The sequence below is a fragment of the Schistocerca gregaria genome, chromosome 5, assembly GCF_023897955.1.
Source record: "Schistocerca gregaria isolate iqSchGreg1 chromosome 5, iqSchGreg1.2, whole genome shotgun sequence".
In the NCBI taxonomy this organism is placed as follows: Eukaryota; Metazoa; Arthropoda; class Insecta; order Orthoptera; family Acrididae; genus Schistocerca; species Schistocerca gregaria.
Window position 1 is genome coordinate 600,527,831 of NC_064924.1, and position 23,009 is coordinate 600,550,839.

General features: G+C 46.5%; 1 protein-coding gene across 1 annotated transcript in view; it reads left to right on the forward strand.

The window, feature by feature from the left end:
• Positions 1 to 23,009, forward strand: part of LOC126272489 (GTP-binding protein Rit2) — a 99,328-nt gene that overhangs the window by 10,403 nt on the left and 65,916 nt on the right. Inside the window, exon 3 of the mRNA XM_049975376.1 lies at positions 5,620 to 5,693. Coding sequence (XP_049831333.1) covers positions 5,620 to 5,693 — 74 coding nt within the window. The remainder of the gene's footprint in view (positions 1 to 5,619; positions 5,694 to 23,009) is intronic.

Here is a 23,009-nt window from a genome sequence, read left to right on the forward strand (position 1 = left end):
TGGTCAGGTGAATACAGAGTTATAAATACAAGATCAAATAGGGGTAATGTAGGAGTAGGTTTAGTAATGAATAAAACAATATGAGCGTGGGTAATGCACTATTGAAGCCAAGATCGACATGAAGCCCACACCTACGACGGTAGTAAAAGGTTATATGCCAACTGGCTCTGCAGACAATGGAGAGATTGAAGAAATGTATGATTTGATAAAAGAAATTATTCAGATAGTGAAGGAATATGAAAATATAATAGTCATGGTGGACTGGAATTTGATAGTAGGAAAAGGAAGAGAAGTAAAAGTTGTAAGTGAATGTGGAATGGGGATAAGGAATGAAAGAGGAAGCCACCTGATAGAATTTTGCACAGAGCATAATTTAATCATAGCTAACACTTGATTTAAAAATCATGAAAGAAGGTTGTATATGTGGAAGAGGCCTGGAGACACTGGGACATTTCAGATAGATTATATTGTGATGTAGAAAGTGTAATTAGATGAATGACAAACGCTAACTTCACTTAATGAAGGTTTATTCAGCACTTGCACATACAAGAGTGCAGAGCAAACTGCCTCTGGCCAGAACAGATATGGTATATATACAGTTAAGAACATTGCAGTACAATGATTCTTGACATTTGTGGTTACTTCTAGAATATACTCAGACCAAATATACAAATTAAAATTTTACAGTTCATGTGAGTTTTGAACTCACAACCCTCCATTAAACAGTCTAGTATCATAACCATATCATAACCACTACACCATGGTAACTGCTACTCAGCTTCTGCTGTGACATTCCTCCCTCCTTAAGAGAACAGCATCTCAGTGTTACGCCGTCCTAGTCCGGGAACAAGTCATCGGTCCTGCATACTCAGACTCCCGATGACTGATGTTTACCCTGGCGGTTATGTTCTTAGAACTGCCTTTGCCCCCTACGCTCTTCGTAATCTTTCTGCTTGTTGCCTGTCGCTGGAGCTTCGAATTTACCCTGGGTTGCGTAATCCTTATAGGTCTTATTCGACAAATGTGGGCGGTATCTCTGATCTTTCGTCGTCTTGTGTTAGGGTCGAAATCTGCAACTTCATAAGTAACATCAGAACAACTGTCTTACAACCTTATAAGGTCCAAAGTAGTGCCTGAGGAGCTTCTCGGAGAGACCAACCTTCCGTACAGGAGTGAAGATGCAGACGAGGTCACCAGCTGGTAGACAACAGTGCAGTGGCTTGCGTCGTACCTTTGGCGATCGTTTTCTTGAGCCTGCAGCGTGAGGAGTCGAGCTAACAGATGAGCTTCCTCAGCTCTGGTTAACACCTTGTCGATGTAGTCATCGTCCACATCATCAGGATTTAACGGAAACACAGTGTCCATCATCGTAGTCGCCTCACCCATGCACCAGGAGAAATGTGGTGTCTTGTTTGGTGGTGTTGTAGGCAAACATAACTAAAGGTAGCAACTCATCTCAGTTGCCCTGCTCAGCATTAATGAACATTGATTGCATGTCAACCAAGGTCTTATTAAGGCGTTCAGTAAGCGCATTAGTTTTGCAGATGGCGGACAGTTGTCGTGTGATGTGTAATGTTGCACCGGTGGTTTATCTCTGTCATCAGATTTGATTGAAAAACTTTTCCTCGATCTGTAATTAATGACCTTGGGGCACCATGTTTCAATGCAATATCTTCCATGATGAATTTGGCTATCTCAGATGCTTTGGCTGTTTCCATGACTTTTGTAATGGCATAGCATGTCAGATAATCAGTGCAAACAATAATTTATCTAGTGCCACTAGCAGACGTTGGAAATCGTCCAAGGAGGTCTATCCCAACAGGCTGGAAAGGTGTTTTGGCTGGTGGAATTGGGAACATTTAAGCGCATGTGTTTAGGAATCACTGGTAGCCACCTCTTTCCAAATGGATCAAAGTTTTTCTTGCAAAGTAATCCATTAACTACCTTAAATTGTCCTTTCATGTCCTCTGACTGATTTAAGGCAAACAGAATTTGAGATATCTTGGCATCCTCCTCCTGCTCAGCAGAGAGATCCTGGATTGCAGCGAGACAGTCACTATCTTCATCAAAGTCTTGATGATATTGCACAGGGTTCCTTGAGAGACAGTTGGCATTTTACCATCTTCTTCCACTTTTGTACGCTATGGTAATGTCATACTCTTGAAGATGTAGTGCCCATCTGGCGAGCCATCCTGTTGGATCCTTAAAGACTGGTCAACCAACAAAGTGAGTGATGGTCTGTAACAACTGTGAATGGCCTTCCATAGAGATACTATTGAAATTGGCACATGGCCCAGATCACAGCAAGACATTCTCTTTCTGTAGATGAATAGTTTCTGTTGGCTTTTATAAGTGTCTTAGAAGCATAGGCTGTAACCTTCTCTTTTCCATCTGAAATTTGCACCAGAACAGCACTGCCCCATACCTGCTGGTGTCTGTGTGTAGTTCTGTAGGTTCTCTCTCATCATACAGACCAAGCACAGGGTCAGCTGTCAGAGCTTTTCACATCACATCAAAACAATCTTGTTGAACACCACCCCAGATAAATTTAGCATCGGCTTTTAACAATTCTTGGAGTGGCCTGACTTTGATACATCTTTGATAAAATGATGATAATAAGAACATAATCCGAAAAAGCTTCTCACATCTCTAATACTTTTAGGAATAGGAAATTCTGTTATAGATCTCACCTTTTCTGGGTCTGGCTACACACCTTCATTTGACAAGAGTTATCCAAGTATTTTGATTTGTTTTTCTCCAGAGAGAGACTGTCTTTGATTAAGTTTCAGTCTGCCTTGTTGGGGACACTTGAGAATGGCCCTCAGTCTTTTTGTGTGTTCATCAAATGCCTCTGAGAAAACTATGATGTCATCTAAATAACGACGACACATGGTCCACTTCAGGTGACTTGGAAGATTATCCATCATCCATTCAAAAGTTGGTGGTGCGTTACACAAACCAAATGGAATTATCTTAAACTCATACAATCCCCCAGGGTGAAGAATGCAGTTTTCTCACAATCAGTCTCATCTACTTCGATTTGCCAGTATCCCGAGTACATGTCCATGGTTCAGAAAAACTTAGCCCCCTTCAGACAGTCTAGTGTATCGTCGATTCGTGGAAGAGGACTTCTCATTTGGGAGGACGATGGTTCAAATTCGTCTCCGGCCATCGTGATTTAGGTTTTCCGTGATTTCCCTAAATCATTTCAGGCAAATTCCGGGATGGTTCCTTTGAAAGGGCATGGCTGACTTCCTTCCCAGTCCTTCCCTAATCTGAGCTTGTGCTCTGTCTCTAATGACCCCTAAGCACTAATCTCCTCCTTCTGCAATAAAATCAGGTGATGCTGAGGGAATTTGATTAGGAAATGAGACACTTAAAGTAGTAGACGACTTTTGCTATTTGGGGAGCAAAATAACTGATAATGGTTGAAGTAGAGAGGGTATGAAATGTAGACTGGCAATGACAAGGAAAGCGTTTCTGAAGAAGAGAAAATTTTTAACATAGAGTATAGATTTAAGTGTCAGGAGGTCATTTGTGAAAGTATTTGTATGGAGTGTAGCCATGTATGGAAGCGAAATGTGGACAATAACTAGTTTAGACAAGAAGAGAATAGAAGCTTTCGGAATGTGGTGTTACAGAAAAATGCTGAAGATTAGATGGGTAGATCACGTAAGTAATGAGGAGGCACTGAATAGAATTGGGGAGAAGAGGAATTTGTGGCATGACTTGACTAGAAGAAGGGATTGGTTGGTAGAACATGTTCTGGGTCATAAAGAGCTCACCAATTTAGTATTGGAGGGCAGTGTGGAGGGTAAAAATCGTAGAGGGAGACCAAGAGATGAATAAACTTAGCAGATTCAGAAGGATGTAAGTTGCAACAGTTTCTTGGAGATGAAGAAGCTTGTGCAGGATAGAGTTGTGTGGAGGGCTGCATCAGACCAGTCTCTGGACTGAAGACCACAACACACACACACACACACACACACACACACACACACACACACACACATATGAATACCAACCAGCTGTCTACCAGGACGAATGCCCACTGCCAAACTGTGACCAAGTGCAAAGCAGACCATCCTGTGGCACAGCTTGCAGCTGAACATAACATCCTTGACTTCAGTGATTTCTTCACTACTCATGCTGTCTGTATCCTCCCATCCTCCACAAGCTTTTCTGAACTGAATGGATGGGAGATATCCCTACAACACTTTCTCCACTCACATAGTTATCGCGGCCTCAACCTATGGCAACATCCTGTTCCCACACCCCTACTCAGCAGTTCCCAACCCCTTCATCCTATGACTCCCTGCCCATTCTCATCTCCTGCACTGTTTGTTTGCCACCCTCTTCTAATGCACATACTCATCTTTTCCTGCTGCTCTCCTTTTTTGTTCCATTTTCCCCCACCTCTCTAACCCACAATCTCCCGAAGCAGTGCCTGTTGACAGTCTAGTCCCTGCACACTCCTCCCCTTCACTACCCCTTCCAGATTGCTGCCACCACTCCATGTGATAGTTGCATTCTTGTCAAAGCTGCTGGAGTTGGTGGTCATGTGTGCGTGATGTGTCATTACTTGTGTGAAAGAATGGTGTGTCTCTCTCTTTCTCTGATGAAAGCTATGACTGAAAGCTTATATGTAAGTGTCTTTTAATTGTGCCTTTCTGAAACATTGTGTGTTATCTTTATGGTAAGTAGCAATCTATCTTTTCCTACATTGTTGATATTATTCCTGCCTGGAGCTTCCATTTTTTGATTATATAGCTTTATTTTTTGAGTTAATTATTAATACTTTGATTACCTATCATAAGTATACTACGTGAGTAATACTTTTATGAAATTGAAGCCAGTGTCTTACTAATTAACATATAAATGCCCAGTATGTAGCCATACTGACAAGCAATTTATGTAACCGAACTCTGTCCATAGGCACTACAGTCTGGAACCGCGCGACCGCTACGGTCGCAGGTTCGAATCCTGCCTCGGGCATGGATGTGTGTGATGTCCTTAGGTTAGTTAGGTTTAAGTAATTCTAAGTTATAGGGGACTGGTGACCTCAGAAGTTGAGTCCCATAGTGCTCAGAGCTATTTGATCTGCTGAACATGTAATTAACATATCATTTTTATTGCTTGTTTTTGGACTTCATTCCCCTTGTCTTGCTTATCCAGCTTAACACGCTCTCTCCTGACATCATGCAAGGTGAGGGGATGAGTCACCCAGATTGTGCATTTTGTCTCCTGTTTGTAGCTTGATATTTACCTGTTTACAATGATTTTTTCAAATAAAATAATTACTGATGAATTTAAAAAGTGAATCCCTGTAGTGGAACTTTACAGAAGCACTACTACTTGCCATGGCGCTACAATAATTTTTCAGTCCTTAAATCTGCATATTCAGTATGATGAGTGGTGAATGAGATGTTCGTAACTTATTGGTTTTTCATTGCAACAGAACAAAACCTTTGAGAAAGGGACGAAGTTTACATGACTTTTTTTAATCATGATTGTATAGATTGCAGTTCAGCTGAAAGTGACTTTTGTCAGCAAATTAGGTTAAAATGTTATAATTACATTATAAGTGCAAGAAAATGTTAATTGTTCATTGTTTTGCAGAAGATGCATACCAACAACAAGCTGTAATTGATGGTGAAGCATCACAACTGGATATACTGGATACTGCAGGCCAGGTAATAGGATGTTTTTACTACTAGTGCCCTATTTTTTATGAGAATTATCAGATGAAATAATATTAGATAGAGATAATCCCTTTTGTTTCATGTTCCATCAGACTGTATTGTTTCACTGTCATATAAGATTAAACAATGGAAAGTCCAGGATGGAATATTACAATATTATAAAAAGGATAGATTTCACTCACTATACAGCGGAGATGTCGAGTTGCAGACAGGCACAATAAAAAGATTACTAAAGAAGTAACCTTTCAGCCAGAAGACCTTCTGAAATAGACAACATACACACTAACACATTCATGTAAATGCAACTTGCACACACGACCATTGTCTCTGGCTGCTGAGGCCAGAGCCCTTGGCAGCCAAAGATAGTGATCATGTGTTTGAGGGTTGCATTTGCATGAGTGTAAATGTATGTGCATGTGTGGGGTTATTAAGACTTCTGGCTGAAAGCTTACATGTTCAGTAGTCTTTTTGTTGTGCCTGTCTGTGACTTTCATATAAGATTTTAAGACAAGTTGTTCCTTTTTATTCTTCGACTTTCACAATATTCCATTTGAATGATAGTCCATAAATCTATGTTTGTCATTAAAAGTTGTCAAAGTATTTCAATGAGAAATTTGTTCCTTCACCAAAGAAGATGAAGTTATTCCTGAATTCCACTCAAGAAAAACTGCAAAGATGAGAAACATAGAAGTAGATATCCTCGGTCTAGCAAAGCAGCTTAAATCACTTAATAAAGGCAGTGCTTCTGGTCCAGATGGTATACCAGTCAGGTTCCTTTCAGAGCATGCAGATGCAATAGCTTGCTTGTGACAAGCTCAGTGATGTTGCAGTCTCCATTACGCCTCATAAGAGCCTCAATATGGTTCAGGGACATATTTTTCATCATGACCTGTTGTTGTAGTCTGACGACGAGCTTTGTGAGATCTGGAATGCTGCGGTGTCCACTTTGTACGACATGTTCTCAGGGGACCTAAAGATAGTAGGATCTCCACCGGCGCCTTCATATTGGCTTTCGAAGGAGACACCCTGCCCAAGAAGGTCAAGGTGATGATATATCGATGTGATGTTAAGCCTTACATCCCTCCTCCCATGCGCTGCTTTCAGTGCTGGAGGTTTGGGCGTATGTCATCGAGATGTGACACCAACCCTACCTGTCGGGATTGTGGACGTGCCTCCCACCCCAACATCCTGTGTTCACCGCCCCCGGTTTGTGTCAACTGCGGACAGAAAAATTGACCTTGCTCGTCAGACTGCACGGTTTATCAAAAAGAACGGAAGATTATTGACTATAAGACCTTGGACAGGCTCACTTACACAGAGGCTAAACACAATTATGACTGACTTCACCCTGTGCACATTTCATCGACGTTTGCTGCAGCAGCTTCGATGTCACCGTCCCTGGCGATGAGCCCCAAAGCTCAGCCGCTTTTTGTGGGCCTCCAGCCCGGCCGTCTATTCCTGCCCCCCCGGTAGTTGGGGGAACACCCTCTTCCGCTGCACCCCTGTTATCAATATTGGGAGTAACAACCTCTCTTTCTTTGGGGACTTCAGTCCCAACCTCTGCGCTGGAGAAGTACCCGCCGCCTCTGGCTGCCCTCGCATGGAAGGGATCGCTTGGTGCCCTCACTTCCACGGTTACTGCCCCTCCAGATGTCAGCCAGTGGCTGAAAAAGCCACCTCCTGAGGGCCGTAGGGCTTCCAGGTCTTCCTCAGTCCACTCAGCCTGATAAACCAAAGGACAAACAGGACCCTACCGAAAAGAAGAAAAATCTAAAGGAGAAGGACATAGAGACAGAAAAGGAGTTCACACCTGCACCTGCAGATGATGGGGAGCATCTAGCGTCCCCTCAGAAGCTAGATGTTGCTCGACCCGCAGCTCCTCTGGAAAGTTGATCAGGCTACTTTGCATTCGGTGGCAGCGAGTACTTCTAAGGCATAACCTTTCTCTTTGGGGTACACTTTGTACTGATCCAATCGCCGAACATCTGGCAGAGTACTTCGTTCATATTTCCGCGACAGCGCATTAAAGAGCAGGCTGACCATATGCAGTTGTCATTTTCGCACGCACCGTTGGGAACAATACAATGCCCCGTTTAGTGAATGGGAGTTCCAAAGTGCCCTTACAGCTTGCCCCGATACCTCTCCAGGTCCAGACCAAATTCACCAGTTTCTTCGTCATCTCACAGTGCACTGTCAGGGTCAATTACTCTCCCTGTTTAACCACATCTGGACGGAGGCCGTTTTCCCAACTCGTTGGCAGGATAGCATTACCATCCTGGTGCTGAAACCTGGTGCAGATCCGCTGATGGTTGATAGCCATCACCCTATCAGCCTTACCAACATTATGTGCAAACTCCTGGAATGGATGGTGAGTCAGCAGCTCATGTGGATCCTCGAAGCTCGGGGCCTCCTAGCCCAGCAGCAGGGGGGGGGCTTCCATCAGGCCTGCTCAGCGATCGACAATTTAGTCTCACTAGAGTCGGCTATTTGTACAGCTTTTACTCAGCGAATACATCTAGTTGCTGTTTTCTTTGATCTTCGGAAGGCGTACGATACCACCTGGCGCCATCATATCCTTGTTACGCTACACGAATGGGGCTTACAGGGTCCACTTCCGATATTTCTATGGAATTTCCTCTCCAGTCGCTACTTACAGGTTCGAGTTGGCACATACTTAAGCTCTGCTCATATTCAGGAGAACGGTGTCCCGCAGGGCTCGGTTCTCAGTGTTCCCCTCTTTTTGGTGGCGATTAATGGTCTTCCGGCTGTGGTTGGCTCATCAGTTTGTTCCCCTCTATATGCCGATGACTTTTGTCTTTATTACAGTTCCTCAAGCATCAGTGCCGCTGAACGGCGGCTGCAGGGAGCTATCCGTAAAGCACATTTTTGGGCATCCAGCCATGGTTTTCAGTTCTCAGCCTCCAAGACCCAATTGATGCATTTCTGTCGTCGTCGCACGGTCCATCTCCATCCAGAGCTGTACCGTGCCAATGAGCTCCTTTGTATTGAGGAGAGACATAGCATCCTTGGCATGCTGTTTGATGCTCAGCTCACTAGGACACCTCATCTTCGCGAGCTTAAACAACGGGGCTGGCGGCACCTCAACATCCTTCGTTACCTCAGCCACACCGTTTGAGGGGTTGCACAAACAACTCTCCTACAGCTCTATAAGGCCTTAGTCCAGTCCCATCTCAACTACGGGAACTTGGTTTACGACTCAACAGCACCTTCAATGTTGCAGATCCTCGACCTGATTCTCCATTGTGGCGTCAGACTGGCGACAGGTGCCTTCCGCAGTAGACTAGTGACTAGCCTTCTTGTAGAAGCTGGAATCCCTCCCCTAAGATTCCACCAACAACAGTTGCTTGCATCTTACATTGCCCGCGTCCATACCTCGCCCAACCACCCAAACCGCATGCTCCTTTTTCCATCTTCCGCACTCCCCTCCCCATGACGGCTGCCTAGGTCGGGTCTCCCAATCACGGTCCGCATTTGTTCCCTTCTCTCGTCACTTGAGTCCTTTCCACTTCCTCCATCCTTCCGGCCGTCTTCTTCTACCCCTCCTTGGTCCCTCCCTCGCTCACGGCTTTGCTTGGATTTGTCCTGTGACTCCAAGTCCTCCATTCCACCTGCCAGACTTCGTAACAATTCCTGGCTCTTCTTGCCTCATTTTGCTATGCAGATGTAGTCCACACTGATGATTCTGTGGTTGATGGACACACTGGGTTTGCTTTCATCATTGGTGACTACGTTGAGCAGCTTTCCTTGCCTTGTGGGAGCAGTACTTTCACTGTGGAGCTGGTTGTTCTTTATCCTGCACTCGCTCACCTTTCCTCCTGCCCTGGGGAGTCATTTGTCATATGCAGTGACTCCCTGAGTGGATTGGAAGCACTCGACCAGTGTTTTTCTCGGGACCGTTTGGTGCACGGTATTAAAGGTGCTGTTTTTGCTCTCACCGAGTGTGGTCTTTCAGCAACGTTTGTGTGGGCCCTGGACCACATAGGCATTCCAGGAAATGAGCATGTTGATTTGTTGGCCAAGCAGACCACCACTTCCCCAGCCCTGGAGCTTGGTCTTGTGGAAAGAGATTTCCGGACAGCCCTACATCGCAAGGTCCGTGATGTTAGGAATTCTGAATGATCTGTCTTGAACATGCCAAATAAGCTCCGCATGGTCAAGTCGTCCACGGCCGTATGGAACTCTTCCTTGAGGGGCATGCGTAGGGACTCAGTTGTTCCCTGCCGTCTCCGAATTGGACATACGCGGTTGACCCAGAGCTATCTCCTTCGCCGTGAGAACCCGCCCAAGTGACACTGTGAGGTAGGGCTGACAGTGGTCCATCCTCTGATGGACTGCCCCCTTTTAGCCCCCTTGCGGCAGTCCTTTAATTTACCAGCTGCACTTCCTTTAATTCTAGGTGACGATGCCTCTATAGCTGACTCAGTTTTATGTTTTATCCGTTCAGCTGGGTTTTATAACTCGCTCTAGTATGGGTGCTCTCACATGATTTCTCCAGTTACACCCACTCCAGTGCCTTTTAATTGTGATGTGGATACCAAAATAGTGTCTTTTATGGTAAGAAGTTGTGTTCGTCCTTCTATCAACGCTTTCCAGCTGGAGGTTCTTCATTGGTAGTTGAGAGGTTGACCCTTTACCTGATCCATCAACCACTGTAGTCTGTTTTACTCTAGTCAACTATTTGCTCTGCTCCTTTTAAGTGTCCTCCATTTTGTCTTACTGTGGTGGTCATTTTAGTTTTGTACCCCTTGATGTTCCCTCCCTCTGGATGCTCTTACTGTATAGGCCTTTTACAAGTATGTCTGTTTGGAACTGGGGACTGATGACCTCAATGTTTAGCCCCCATAAAATCCCAAAACCAACCAATCTTTATACTCATGAAGTAATGAGTGCTTTCAACAGGTAATGTCCAATTGACTCCGTATTTTTAGGTTTTCAGAAGGCTTTTGATACCGTTCCTCACAAGTCTCTTCTAACCAAACTGTGTGCCTATGGAATATCGCCTCAGTTGTGTGACTGGATTCGTGATTTCCCGTCAGAAAGGTCACAGTTCGTAGTAATAGATGGAAAGTCATTAAGTAAAACAGAAGTAATATTCAGCATTCCCCAAGGAAGTGTTATAGGCCCTCTATTGTTCCTGATCTATATTACCAACATAGGAGACAATCTGAGTAGCCCTCTTAGATTATTTGCAGATGATTCTGTCATTTACCACCTTGTAAAGTCATCAGATGACCAAAATGAATTGCCAAATGATTTATATAAGATATCTGTGTAATGTGAAAAGTGGCAATTGGCCCTGAATAAAGAAAAGTGTGAAGTTAATCACATGAGTACTAAAAGAAATCTGCAAAATTTCGATTACACGATGAGTCACCCATCTGAAGGCTATCAATGCAACTAAATACTTAGGGATTACAATTACAAATTACATAATTTGGAATGATCACATAGAAAATGTTGTAGGTATACAAACCAAAGACTGTGATTCATTGGGAGAACACTTTTAGAAGGTGCAACAGATCTACTAAAGAGACTGCTTACACTACACTTGTCCACCCTATTCTGGAGTATTGCTGTGCGGTGTGGGATCCGTATCAGGTGGGACTGACGGATGATATTGATAAAGTTCAAAGAAGGGCAGCTCATTTTGTATTATCACGATATAGGGGAGTTAGTGCCACAGATATGATATGTGAATTATAGTGACAATCATTAAGTGTTTTTCATTGTGACAGGATCTTCTCATGAAATTTCAATCACCAGTTTTTTCCTCCAATTGCAATAACATTCTGTTGGCACCCATTTTACATAGGGAGAAATGATCATCATAATAAAATAAGAGAAATCAGGGCTTGCACAGAAAAATTTAAGTGCTCATTTTTCCCATGCACCATTAGAGAGTGGAACGGTAGAGAGATATTTTGAAGATGGTTCATTGAACCCTCTGCCAGGCACTTGATTGTGAATAGCAGAGTAATCACATAGATGTAGATGTAGTCGTAGATGTAGATGTTGAATACTTTGTAGTCAGTAATAATGGATATAGTAACATTTTATTAATTATTACTTATTCTCTACATCTGCATCTATAAGCAGTGCGGCCTCAGTTGCCTGAGACTGTAGCCATGTGTGTGAGTTGCATTTGTATGAATGTGTATCTGTGCCTGTTTGTCATCTAATTTTGATGAAGGCCTTACTGGCTGGAACCTATATTTGTGACAGTTTTTTTGTTGTGCCTATCTGCGACTCGGCATCTCTGTAATATGGTGAGTGGCAACTTTCCTTTTCACAATATTGTTACATTCCATCCTGGATTTTCTACTGTTTGATATACTCCGAAAATCATGGTCAAGTGCATTGCACAATGCACTCTCAGTTGTGCCATATATTAAAGTTTTTCCACATTCCATTCACAGATGGAGCATGGAAAGAATGAGTAAAATAGTGTACCAAATTGATTTGAAATTACTTGCTAATAAATGTGTTTCTTTAAAAAATGAATTATAATGCAGTAACTCATGATTATAAAAGTGAAAATAAACTTATCAACCTCTAATTATAGTCTCATTTCTGTCCTATCCATGTTCTCAAACATTTTTGAATAGGTGGCTTACAACAGAATATTGGACCATCTTTCTGACGATACATTTTAACCTCCAGAGAACACAATATATAATCTCAAAAACTCATTTCTGGTAGAAGTAAACCAGGAAAATTACTCTGTTATCATCACCTGTCATCCGCTATTGTAATGTATATTTACTAGGCCATGTGAAATAGAAGTAAAATAACATATTCATTGATATGACAATAACGATAATTCAAAACAGAAAAGTCTAGTAAACATGGGCTCCAGAATGCACACCTTTAGAGCTATGAGCACTTATTCAGTAGAAGAGATGCTTCACAGTAGCAAAGAGAGACAATTGCTAATAGCTTTTAAGGAATGTACTTTAGAGCCCATGTTTACTGGAACCTCTTTCTCCCATCACCTCAAAATACGGAAAGTGAGGAGGTTTCAATGGGAGAGATTTTGTTCACAGTACTGAAGAGGAAGACTTATAGTGCTACACTATGCGTGAGATGTAGGATGTATAACAACACAACCAGAGTCTGAGGAAGCACACTTTTTATTTTCACTGAGATTGTACAAGCATGATACACTTACACATTCAGAAGCCATTAATTCAACTGACAGTCAAAGACTGCTAGTCTCAGTCAAGTACCAGTGGTATTTTTTCTTCTCCCAGAAGTCCTACAGAGGAGCACCATGAGGAAAGGTGCACGGTGTGCAGAAATGACAAGACAACATAGTGAGAGAGGTCATCCAGCTGCCATGTGGATGTGACAGGCATGTTTTCATCTGCTTTTGGGTTGACGTTGGGAAGTGATGTTCACCACATAGTGTACATATGAAACTCACAAAGGCATGCTAGCATGCACTGGGGGCAGCTGAAGTGTAAGTGTGTGATGGTGTCAGAGGTCAGAGACATGGCGGACAAGTCACTGGTGCCATCTGGTACCAGTGATGACGCGTGATCTAGAGGATGGAGTCACGGGATGTGATGGTGAGGACACAATCAGCTTAGAAGTGAGAGATGAAAACAGCAGTATTGGCATCAGAAGTCTAGAACTGTCCACAGTCTGGCAGTCTGATTGCTGCCCCCTGGAAAAGGAAGTTGTTGTTGATCAACTTGATGTTAAGATCTTTGGGAAGGAAGTCGTGGGTATCAAGGTGCAACCCAAATGTTGGGAATACATTGCTGATAGTGGGAGGGTTGTCTAATGGAGGAGTGGAGAGGGTTGTCTAATGGAGGAGTGGAGAGTGCTTGGCAGGGATCATAATCTGGTGAAGCTTCTTGCAGGGTCGACACCAGCTTAAGATGATTAACAGACACTGTCATAGGTTTCCCATGTAACAATATGTTTGAGGTATGGTTGTCCCCAGAGCCTCTTGTGAGAACCCGAGTCTGGGGGCTGTGAGGCTGGTAATACTGTGCCATTGCATAACATTGTGAACTCTCAGTTGTTTAGAGCCTTGTCGAGGAAAGCTTCAGCCACTGAGTACAGGAGAAGGGGGTGTTATACAGAGCTTAGTGATGTGTTGCTTTAATCATGATAGCAGGTCTGGAGGCACAGTTGAAAATTGTCAGAAAACAAGTCCACAGGCAGTGATAGCACTTCACCATACAAAATTTCGGTGAGTGAGGCTCCGAGGTTGCATTTGTGGACCGTACACACTCCCAGAAGTACCCACAGTTATGACTCTGCCCAGAGTCCACTATGGCACACGACCCACGTTTGAGGTGCAGTGCCACCACTTGATGTGCCCATTGCTCTGTGGGTGATTTGCCTTCATTCTACACTCCAGGAAATTGAAATAAGAACACCGTGAATTCATTGTCCCAGGAAGGGGAAACTTTATTGACACATTCCTGGGGTCAGATACATCACATGATTACACTGACAGAACCACAGGCACATAGACACAGGCAACAGAGCATGCACAATGTCGGCACTAGTACAGTGTATATCCACCTTTCGCAGCAATGCAGGCTGCTATTCTCCCATGGAGACGATCGTAGAGATGCTGGATGTAGTCCTGTGGAACGGCTTGCCATGCCATTTCCACCTGGCGCATCAGTTGGACCAGCGTTCGTGCTGGACGTGCAGGCCGCGTGAGACGACACTTCATCCAGTCCCAAACATGCTCAATGGGGGACAGATCCGGAGATCTTGCTGGCCAGGGTAGTTGACTTACACCTTCTAGAGCACATTGGGTGGCACGGGACACATGCGGACGTGCATTGTCCTGTTGGAACAGCAAGTTCCCTTGCCGGTCTAGGAATGGTAGAACTATGGGTTCGATGACGGTTTGGATGTACCGTGCACTATTCAGTGTCCCCTCGACGATCACCAGAGGTGTACGGCCATTGTAGGAGATGGCTCCCCACACCATGATGCCGGGTGTTGGCCCTGTATGCCTCGGTCGTATGCAGTCCTGATTGTGGCGCTCACCTGCACGGCGCCAAACACGCATACGACCATCATTGGCACCAAGGCAGAAGCGACTCTCATCACTGAAGACGACACGTCTCCATTTGTCCCTCCATTTACGCCTGTCGCGACATCACTGGAGGCGGGCTGCACGATGTTGGGGCGTGAACGGAAGACGGCCTAACGGTGTGCGGGACCGTAGCCCAGCTTCATGGAGACGGTTGCGAATGGTCCTCGCCGATACCCCAGGAGCAACAGTGTCCTTAATTTGCTGGGAAGTGGCGGTGCGGTCCCCTACGGCACTGCGTAGGATCCTACGGTCTTGGCGTGCATCCGTGCGTCGCTGCGGTCTGGTCCCAGGTCGACGGGCACATGCACCTTCCGCCGACCACTGGCAACAACATCGATGTACTGTGGAGACCTCATGCCCCACGTGTTGAGCAATTCGGCGGTACGTCCACCTGGCCTCCCGCATGCCCACTATACGCCCTCGCTCAAAGTCCGTCAACTGCACATACGGTTCACGTCCACGCTGTCGCGGCATGCTGCCAGTGTTAGACTGCGATGGAGCTCCGTATGCCACGGCAAACTGGCCGACACTGACGGCGGCGGTGCACAAATGCTGCGCAGCTAGCGCCATTCGACGGCCAACACCGCGGTTCCTGGTGTGTCCGCTGTGCCGTGCGTGTGATCATTGCTTGTACAGCCCTCTCGCAGTGTCCGGAGCAAGTATGGTGGGTCCCTACACACCAGTGTCAATGTGTTCTTTTTTCCATTTCCAGGAGTGTAAATCAAACGGTGCTGACCATGTTGCACAATCTGAGGAGAGACCTTCATCAGTTGTAATAGATGTGGGGCAGCGAAAGTACAAAATCCACATATGAATAAAGGCTTTGGCGGCAGGCTTGGCCATTACGTCCTTGAGTGGTGTGGCTTCCATCCATTGTGTGAAGCGATTGATCACCAACAGGATGTACCAGTAGCCATCGGTGATGGGTAGCAGTCCACAAGCTCAACAAGCTGATGTTAAAAATGTCCTTCTGGGACTTCAGCATTACCCATGGGCAGTTGAACATGGCTTGAAACTTTACTCTTTTGGCACAGAATGTGTGCATGAATCTGAAGCGTACAATTTTTCTCCACATTACATCATACAATATGGCATAGTTGGATGTGTGCCAGGGTATGGCAAGTTAAATAACTGATCAAAGATGATGCTGTGGAATGGTTGGGAATCGAGAGGGTGTGACTGTTTTTGTGAAATGTTTCATAGGTTTGTGGAGTGGTTTTGAAGAACAACTTGTAACTGATCGTCTTGCTGTTGTGCTTTATTAACTATTTGTTGTGGAATTGGGATGATATGGCATTGATGCTCAAGAAATTATCTGCCACAACATTTAACACACCTTTCAGGTGATGTGCGTTATTGGTGAACTGTGCAACATAATCTAAGTGCCAAAGATGTTGGAGCAAGTGTCCTTGGGCAGGTTTCAGATAATCAGCGAGTGGACGGTGATCAATAAAAATAATTGGAGGATATTTTTTGATGTCTTGCAGGAAGTAACGCACTGCTTCATAAAGTGCTGTAGCTGTCGATCATATGCAGACCACTTGCATTTTGAAGGTAAGAGCTTGCACAGAAAAAATAGTGCCTGTTGAATACCCCCTACCTTTTGTTGTAGGGCAGCACCAATAAGTCACGTCTGTAGTTATTGTCAGTCAGGGAGAAGGTGCTCCTAAGTGATGGCTCAGCTGAAACAATCTTTATAGGCAGGGAAGAGCATGGAGCAACTTTTGGGGGCAGGGAGGGGGGGGGGGGGGGGGAAGAGCAGGAAATGCAATACTGACCTTTGCGGCAGGATATGAAGACAGTGCTGTTAAGTGTATCCACAGATCTACATCTACATCATACTCCGCAAGCCACCTGACAGTGTGTGGCGGAGGGTACCCTGAGTACCTCTATCGGTTCTCCCTTCTATTCCAGTCGCGTAGTGTACGTGGAAAGGAGGATTGTCGCTATGCTTCTGTGTGGGCTCTAATCTCTCTGATTTTATCTTCATGGTCTCTTCGCGAGATATACGTAGGAGGGAGCAATATACTGCTTGACTCTTCGAAGGTACCAAGGGCTGCTGAACATTACCTTGATTTGCAGAAGCTTCTACGTGAATTCGGCAGTACTGTTGTGCTGTGCTGCTAAGGCAGTGTGGCCAGAAACACCTGTGGCAGGACCGAGTGAGGTGGCACAGTGGTTAGCACACTGGACTTGCATTCGGGAGGACGACGGTTCAATCCCGTCTCCGGTTATCCTGATTTAGGTTTTCCGTGATTCCCTAAATTGCTTCAGGCAAACGCTGGGATGGTTCCTTTGAAAGGGCATGGCCGATTTTCTTCCCCATCCTTCCCTCACCCGAGCTTTTCTCCTGCGGGTCCGGGGGTTAGAATAGGCCCGAGGTATTCCTGCCTGTCGTAAGAGGCGACTAAAAGGAGTCCCTCCACCTCAAGGGGGTAGTTAGCGCCTGCATCCAGAGACAGACGGTTTCACGACCTATATTTGCGTTCATTTTGGTTTTTCACTTCTTCTGGGTTCTTCCTTCCTTTGGTTGGTTCCTTTCTTTGTTCTTCTCCATCTCACTGTCTTACTCTTCTCCTTGCCTTCTTCTCCTTGCCTTCTCTGGTCTCCGCCTCGGCATTTGAGACAGTCTATCCTTTCTTTCCCTCTCTCCTTTCATTTTCCTCTTCTTCCTTCCTCCCTGTGCGTGCCTGAAGGCCGAACCACACGTGCGAACTCGTTGCCGGTGATGGGGTAACCGGTAATTCCCCACCCTGGGTAGACAAGTAAAGCACGCACGTACCCCCTGGTAAAGGCCAGGCGCAGGGAGGGGTGATTGCCTGAGCTGACACCTTCCGACCATGCCGATTGGTCCCTCCATCCGTTTCTCGGGAGGTGTGAACAATCACCTAAGGCGGCAGTGCCCTCTGAGAGGGTCCCCACGAGGAAGGAGCATGCCATCGGACACGCTGGCAATCATGGGGGATTCCTCCGCAATGGATTTCTCTTCTTCTTCTTCTCTCTCGACTTCTGCCCACAAACGGAAACTTGACCAGCCACCAGTGACAAAAGTACTACCGCCTGCCCCACAGTTCCTCGTAGTTTCTCGATCTGAGGACGGAAAGCATTTTTCCTCTGTCAACCCTTTCATTATCCAGAAGGGCGTAGATGCCATAGCCGGATCGGTCAAGTCTTGTACCATGTTGCGTAATGGTACCTTGTTACTAGAAACTGAGAGCGCCTTTCAGGCACAAAAACTGCTTCGGGCCACACTCCTGTACACGTTCCCTGTCCGGGTGGAGGCTCACCACACTTTGAATTCGTCTCATTGTGTGGTATATACTAGATCACTCGACGGATTGACTGATGAGGAGATTCAGTCGTTCCTCGGTTAGCAGGACGTGACGGCTGTCAATAGGGTCATGAAAAAGGTCAACAATGACCTTGTACTGACCCGGACACTTTTCTTGACCTTTGATAGTGTTCAGCTGCTGTCACGCATCAAAGTGGGCTACGAGGTTATTTCTGTTTGCCCCTATGTCCTGACACCTACGCACTGCTACCAGTGTCAGCATTTTAATCACACGCGCTAGTCTTGTTCCAATGCGGCTAAATGTGTGACTTGTGGCAGGGATGCCCATGAGGGTGACTGTCCATCTCCATCTTCTCGTTGTGTGAACTGTCACGGTGACCATGCAGCGTCCTCCCACGACTGTCCCATCTACAAGGAAGAACGCTGTATCCAAGAAATTCGGGTCCAAGAGAAAGTGTCCACCTCGGCTGCTCGCAAGCTATTTGCTAGTAGGAAGCCCACGTTGCGCCCAGCAGGGAAATGCAGTACTGTCCTCGCCTCTCCTCAGACTACCAGGGTGGTGGCGACACAGACATGCGATCTGACCTTCAGCACTACGGTCGTCCGTTCGGCCAGTGCTAAGATCGCCCGGTCGACGTCTCCTCTTCCTCCCGTCACCCCTCCGACACAAGCACCTTTATCAGCTTCTGCCAGGACGAAGACCCAGAAGTCAGATGCACAGGCCTTCAAGAAGGAACCGTCTCGTGCAGACCTCCTACGTACTTCGAACTCCCAGCCATCGACCAATACTTCCACAAAACGACCTTCCAAGAAGGCTCGTAGGAAGCACAGTTCTCCTTCCCAACCACGGCGCATTTCTTCTCCTGGGCCATCCAGCGGTTGCCGCCCCAGGCCGTCATCCGTTTCGCCTGGCCGCACCGCTGGTAGCCGAACATCTGGCCGTTCACCAGCGGAGGAAGCTCCCCCTCCCGGCCATCTTAACAAGATAGCCGATGAACCTATAGAACAAATGGACGATGACTGTCCGCCTCCTGCTAGCGGCGGCAGTGCTCGCTCGAAGCCGGACCCTCAGCGGCCTTCGAGATGACCCCTTCTTGCATCTTCTTCTTCTTATGATGGCACTTATTCACTGGAATATTTGCAGCATTCGCTCCAACCAAGAGGAGTTGAAATTGCTGCTCCGCTTGCACCGTCCACTCGTCGTAGCCCTCCAGGAAATGAAGCTTTGGCCATGCGATCAAATTGCCTTGGCACACTACACCTCTGTGCGTTTTGACCTACCCCCTGTGGCAGGTATTCCGGCTCACGGAGGGGTTATGTTGCTGGTCTGGGATGATATCTACTATGATCCCATCACATTGCACACCGAGATGCAGGCAGTTGCCATCCGCATTACTCTCCCCACTTTTACATTTTCCATTTCTACTGTTTACACTCCATCGTCGTCTGCCGTTACCAGGGCAGACATGCTGCAAATTATTGCTCAAGCTACCTGCACCATTTTTGTTAACTGGAGACTTCAATGCTCACCATCCTCTTTGGGGCTCTCCAGCATCCTGTCCGAGGGGCTCCCTGTTAGCAGACGTTTTCAACCAGCTCAATCTTGTCTGCCTCAATACTGGCGCCCCTACTTTCCTTTCAGACACCTCTCACACCTATTCCCATTTAGACCTCTCTGTATGTACTACCCAACTTGCATGCCGGTTTGAGTGGTATGCACTTTCTGATACATATTCGAGCGACCACTTCCCGTGTGTTATCCATCTCCTGCATCATACCCCCTCTCCGTGCTCAACTAGTTGGAACATCTCCAAAGCAGACTGAGGGCTCTTCTCTTCCAGGACGACCTTTCAGGATCAAACCTTCACAAGCTGCGATAGTCAGGCCACACACTTCACGGAAGTCATTCTCACTGCTGCTGAATATTCCATCCCTCACACTACTTCTTCTCCATGCTGCGTACCAGTCCCCTGGTGGACCGCAGCATGTAGAGACGCTTTACGTGTTCGTCGACGTGCTTTACGTACCTTTACACGCCACCCTATAGTGGCGAATTGTATCAATTATTAATGATTACGTGCGCAGTGTCGTCGTATTTTTAAAGAAAGCAAGAAAGCCAGCTGGGCTGGTTTCACAAGCACCTTCAACAGTTTTACTGCTTTTTCTGTTGTCTGGGGTAGCCTGCGCCGGCTATCTGGCACTAAGGTCCACTCACCAGTTTCTGGTTTGATGGTCGCGAATGACGTCCTTGTGGCCCATGAGGATGTCTCCAATGCCTTCGGCCGCTTTTTCGCAGAGGTTTCGAGCTCCACTCATTACCCCCCTGCCTTCCTCCCCCGAAAACAGGCAGAGGAGGCTCGGCCACCTAACTTCCACTCCTCGAATCGTGAAAGTTACAATGCCCCATTCACCATGTGGGAACTCAAAAATGCACTTGCCTGGTCACGGTCCTCCGCTCCAGGGCCTGATTCTGTTCATATTCAGATGCTGAAGAACCTTTCTCCTGCGGCTAAAGGCTTCCTTCTTCGTATTTACAATCGCATCTGGATTGAGGGACATGTTCCCGCATGCTGGCATGAGTCTGTTGTTGTACCGATTCCTAAGCCGGGGAAGGACAAGCACTTGCCTTCCAGTTATTGACCCATCTCGCATACCAGCTGTGTCTGTAAGATGATGGAGCGAATGGTTAACTCTCGGTTGGTTTGGCTGCTCGAATCTCGATGCCTACTTACCAATGTACAATGTGGATTTCGTAGGCGCCACTCTGCTGTTGACCATCTGGTTACCTTGTCAACCTTCATTATGAATAACTTCTTGCAGAAGCGCCCGACCGCGGCTGTGTTCTTTGATTTGGAGAAGGCTTACGACACCTGTTGGAGGGCGGGCATTCTCCACACCATGCATACATGGGGCCTTCGCGGTCGCCTCCCTCTTTTTATTTGTTCCTTTTTAATGGATCGACAGTTCAGGGTACGTGTGGGTTCTGTCCTGTCAGACACCTTTCGCCAGGAGAATGGGGTGCCACAGGGCTACGTTTTGAGCGTTGCTCTCTTTGCCGTAGCGATCAATCCAATAATGGATTGCCTCCCAGATGATGTACCAGGCTCCCTTTTCGTGGACGATTTTACCATCTATTGCAGCGTACATGTTTCCTGTCTTCAGCGTTCTCTTGACCGTCTTTACTCTTGGAGTGTCACCAATGGCTTCTGTTTTTTTGCCGAGAAAATGGTCTGTATTAACTTCTGGCACTACAGAGTTTCTCCCACCGTCCTTACGACTCAGTCCCGTTGCTCTCCCATTCGTGGAGACAGCAAAATTTGTAGGTCTTACATTTGACAGGAAACTTAGTTGGTCTCCAAATGTGTCATATTTGGCTGCCCGTTGTACCCGTTCTCTAAATGTCCTCCGTGTTCTCAGTGGCACATCGTGGGGGACGGATCGAACTGTCCTACTTCGCCTATATCGGTCCTTCGTCCGCTCCAAGCTGGATTATGGGAGCTTCATATACTCCTCTGCACAGCCATCCATCTTACGCCGCCTCAACTCCATACAACATCAGGGTTTGGGGCTTGTGATCGGAGCGTTTTATATTAGTCCCGTTGAGAGTCTTCATGCTGAAGCCGGTGAATTGCCACTCACCTACCGGCGCGATATACTGCTTTGTCATTATGCCTGTCGGCTACTGTCAATGCCCGACCGCCCATAGTATCGTTCCTTTTTTGACGACTCTCTCGACCGTCAATATGGGTTGTATGTCTCTGCCCTGCTATCCCCTGGAGTTCGCTTTCATCGCCTCCTTCAACACCTTCATTTTTCACTCCCTGCAACCTTTAGAGTGGGTGGAACCACACGCCACCTTGGCTCCAGGCTCAGGTATGCGTTGACCTTGACCTCAGCTCGCTCCCAAAGGAGGTTACCCCCAGTTCGGTATACCACTCCCGTTTTGTCGAACTTCATTCGAAGTCATTAATATGACCTTCATTTATACAGATGGCTCTAAGACCATTGACGGGGTCGGGTGTTCTTTTATTGTCGGGGCACAAAGTTTCAAATACCAGTTACATGGCCATTGTTAGCTCTTCACAGCTGAGCTCTTTGCCCTCTACCAGGCTGTTCTTTACGTCTGCCGCCACCAACATTCTGCTTATGTCATCTGCTCCAATTCTCTGAGCGCCATCCAGAGCCTCAGTGATCCGTATCTGGTTCACCCTTTCATGCACCGGATCCAATGCTCTCTTCAGCAGCTGGAGGACGACGGGTCTCCAGTTAGCTTCATGTGGGTTCCTGGCCATGTCGGTATCCCTGGGAACGAAGATGCAGATGCCGCGGCCAAGGCTGCAGTCCCCCAGCCTCGGACGGCTTCTTGTTGTGTCCCTTCATCAGATTGTAGCACGGTCATTTGTCGGCGCATTTTATCGCTGTGGCATGCCGATTGGGCTGCACTTACGGACAACAAGCTTCGGGCCTTGAAACCTCTTCCTGCAGCTTGGACGTCCTCCTCACACCCTTCTCGGTGAGAGGAGGTCGTTTTGGCCCGGCTACGAATTGGACACTGCCGGTTCAGCCATCACCATTTGTTGACGGCGGCGCCGGCGCCGTTCTGTCCATGTGGGCAATTGCTGACGGTCCGCCACATTTTAACGTCCTGTCCGGATTTTATTACACTGCATCTTGATCTTGGCCTGCCATGTACTCTGGATGCCATTTTAGCGGATGACCCATGAGCTGCTGCTCGCGTTCTTCATTTTATCAACTTGACACACTTGTCTAGGACATTTGATTATGCTGCAGTTTTTTAATCCTATGCCTGTTAATACGTCTTTTATAGTGTTGTCCCTTTTAGTTGCTGTTTTAACCTTATGCCTCGCGGTGCATTCCTAACTTAGTCAGGGCGATAATGACCATTGTAGTTGTGCGCCCTAAAACC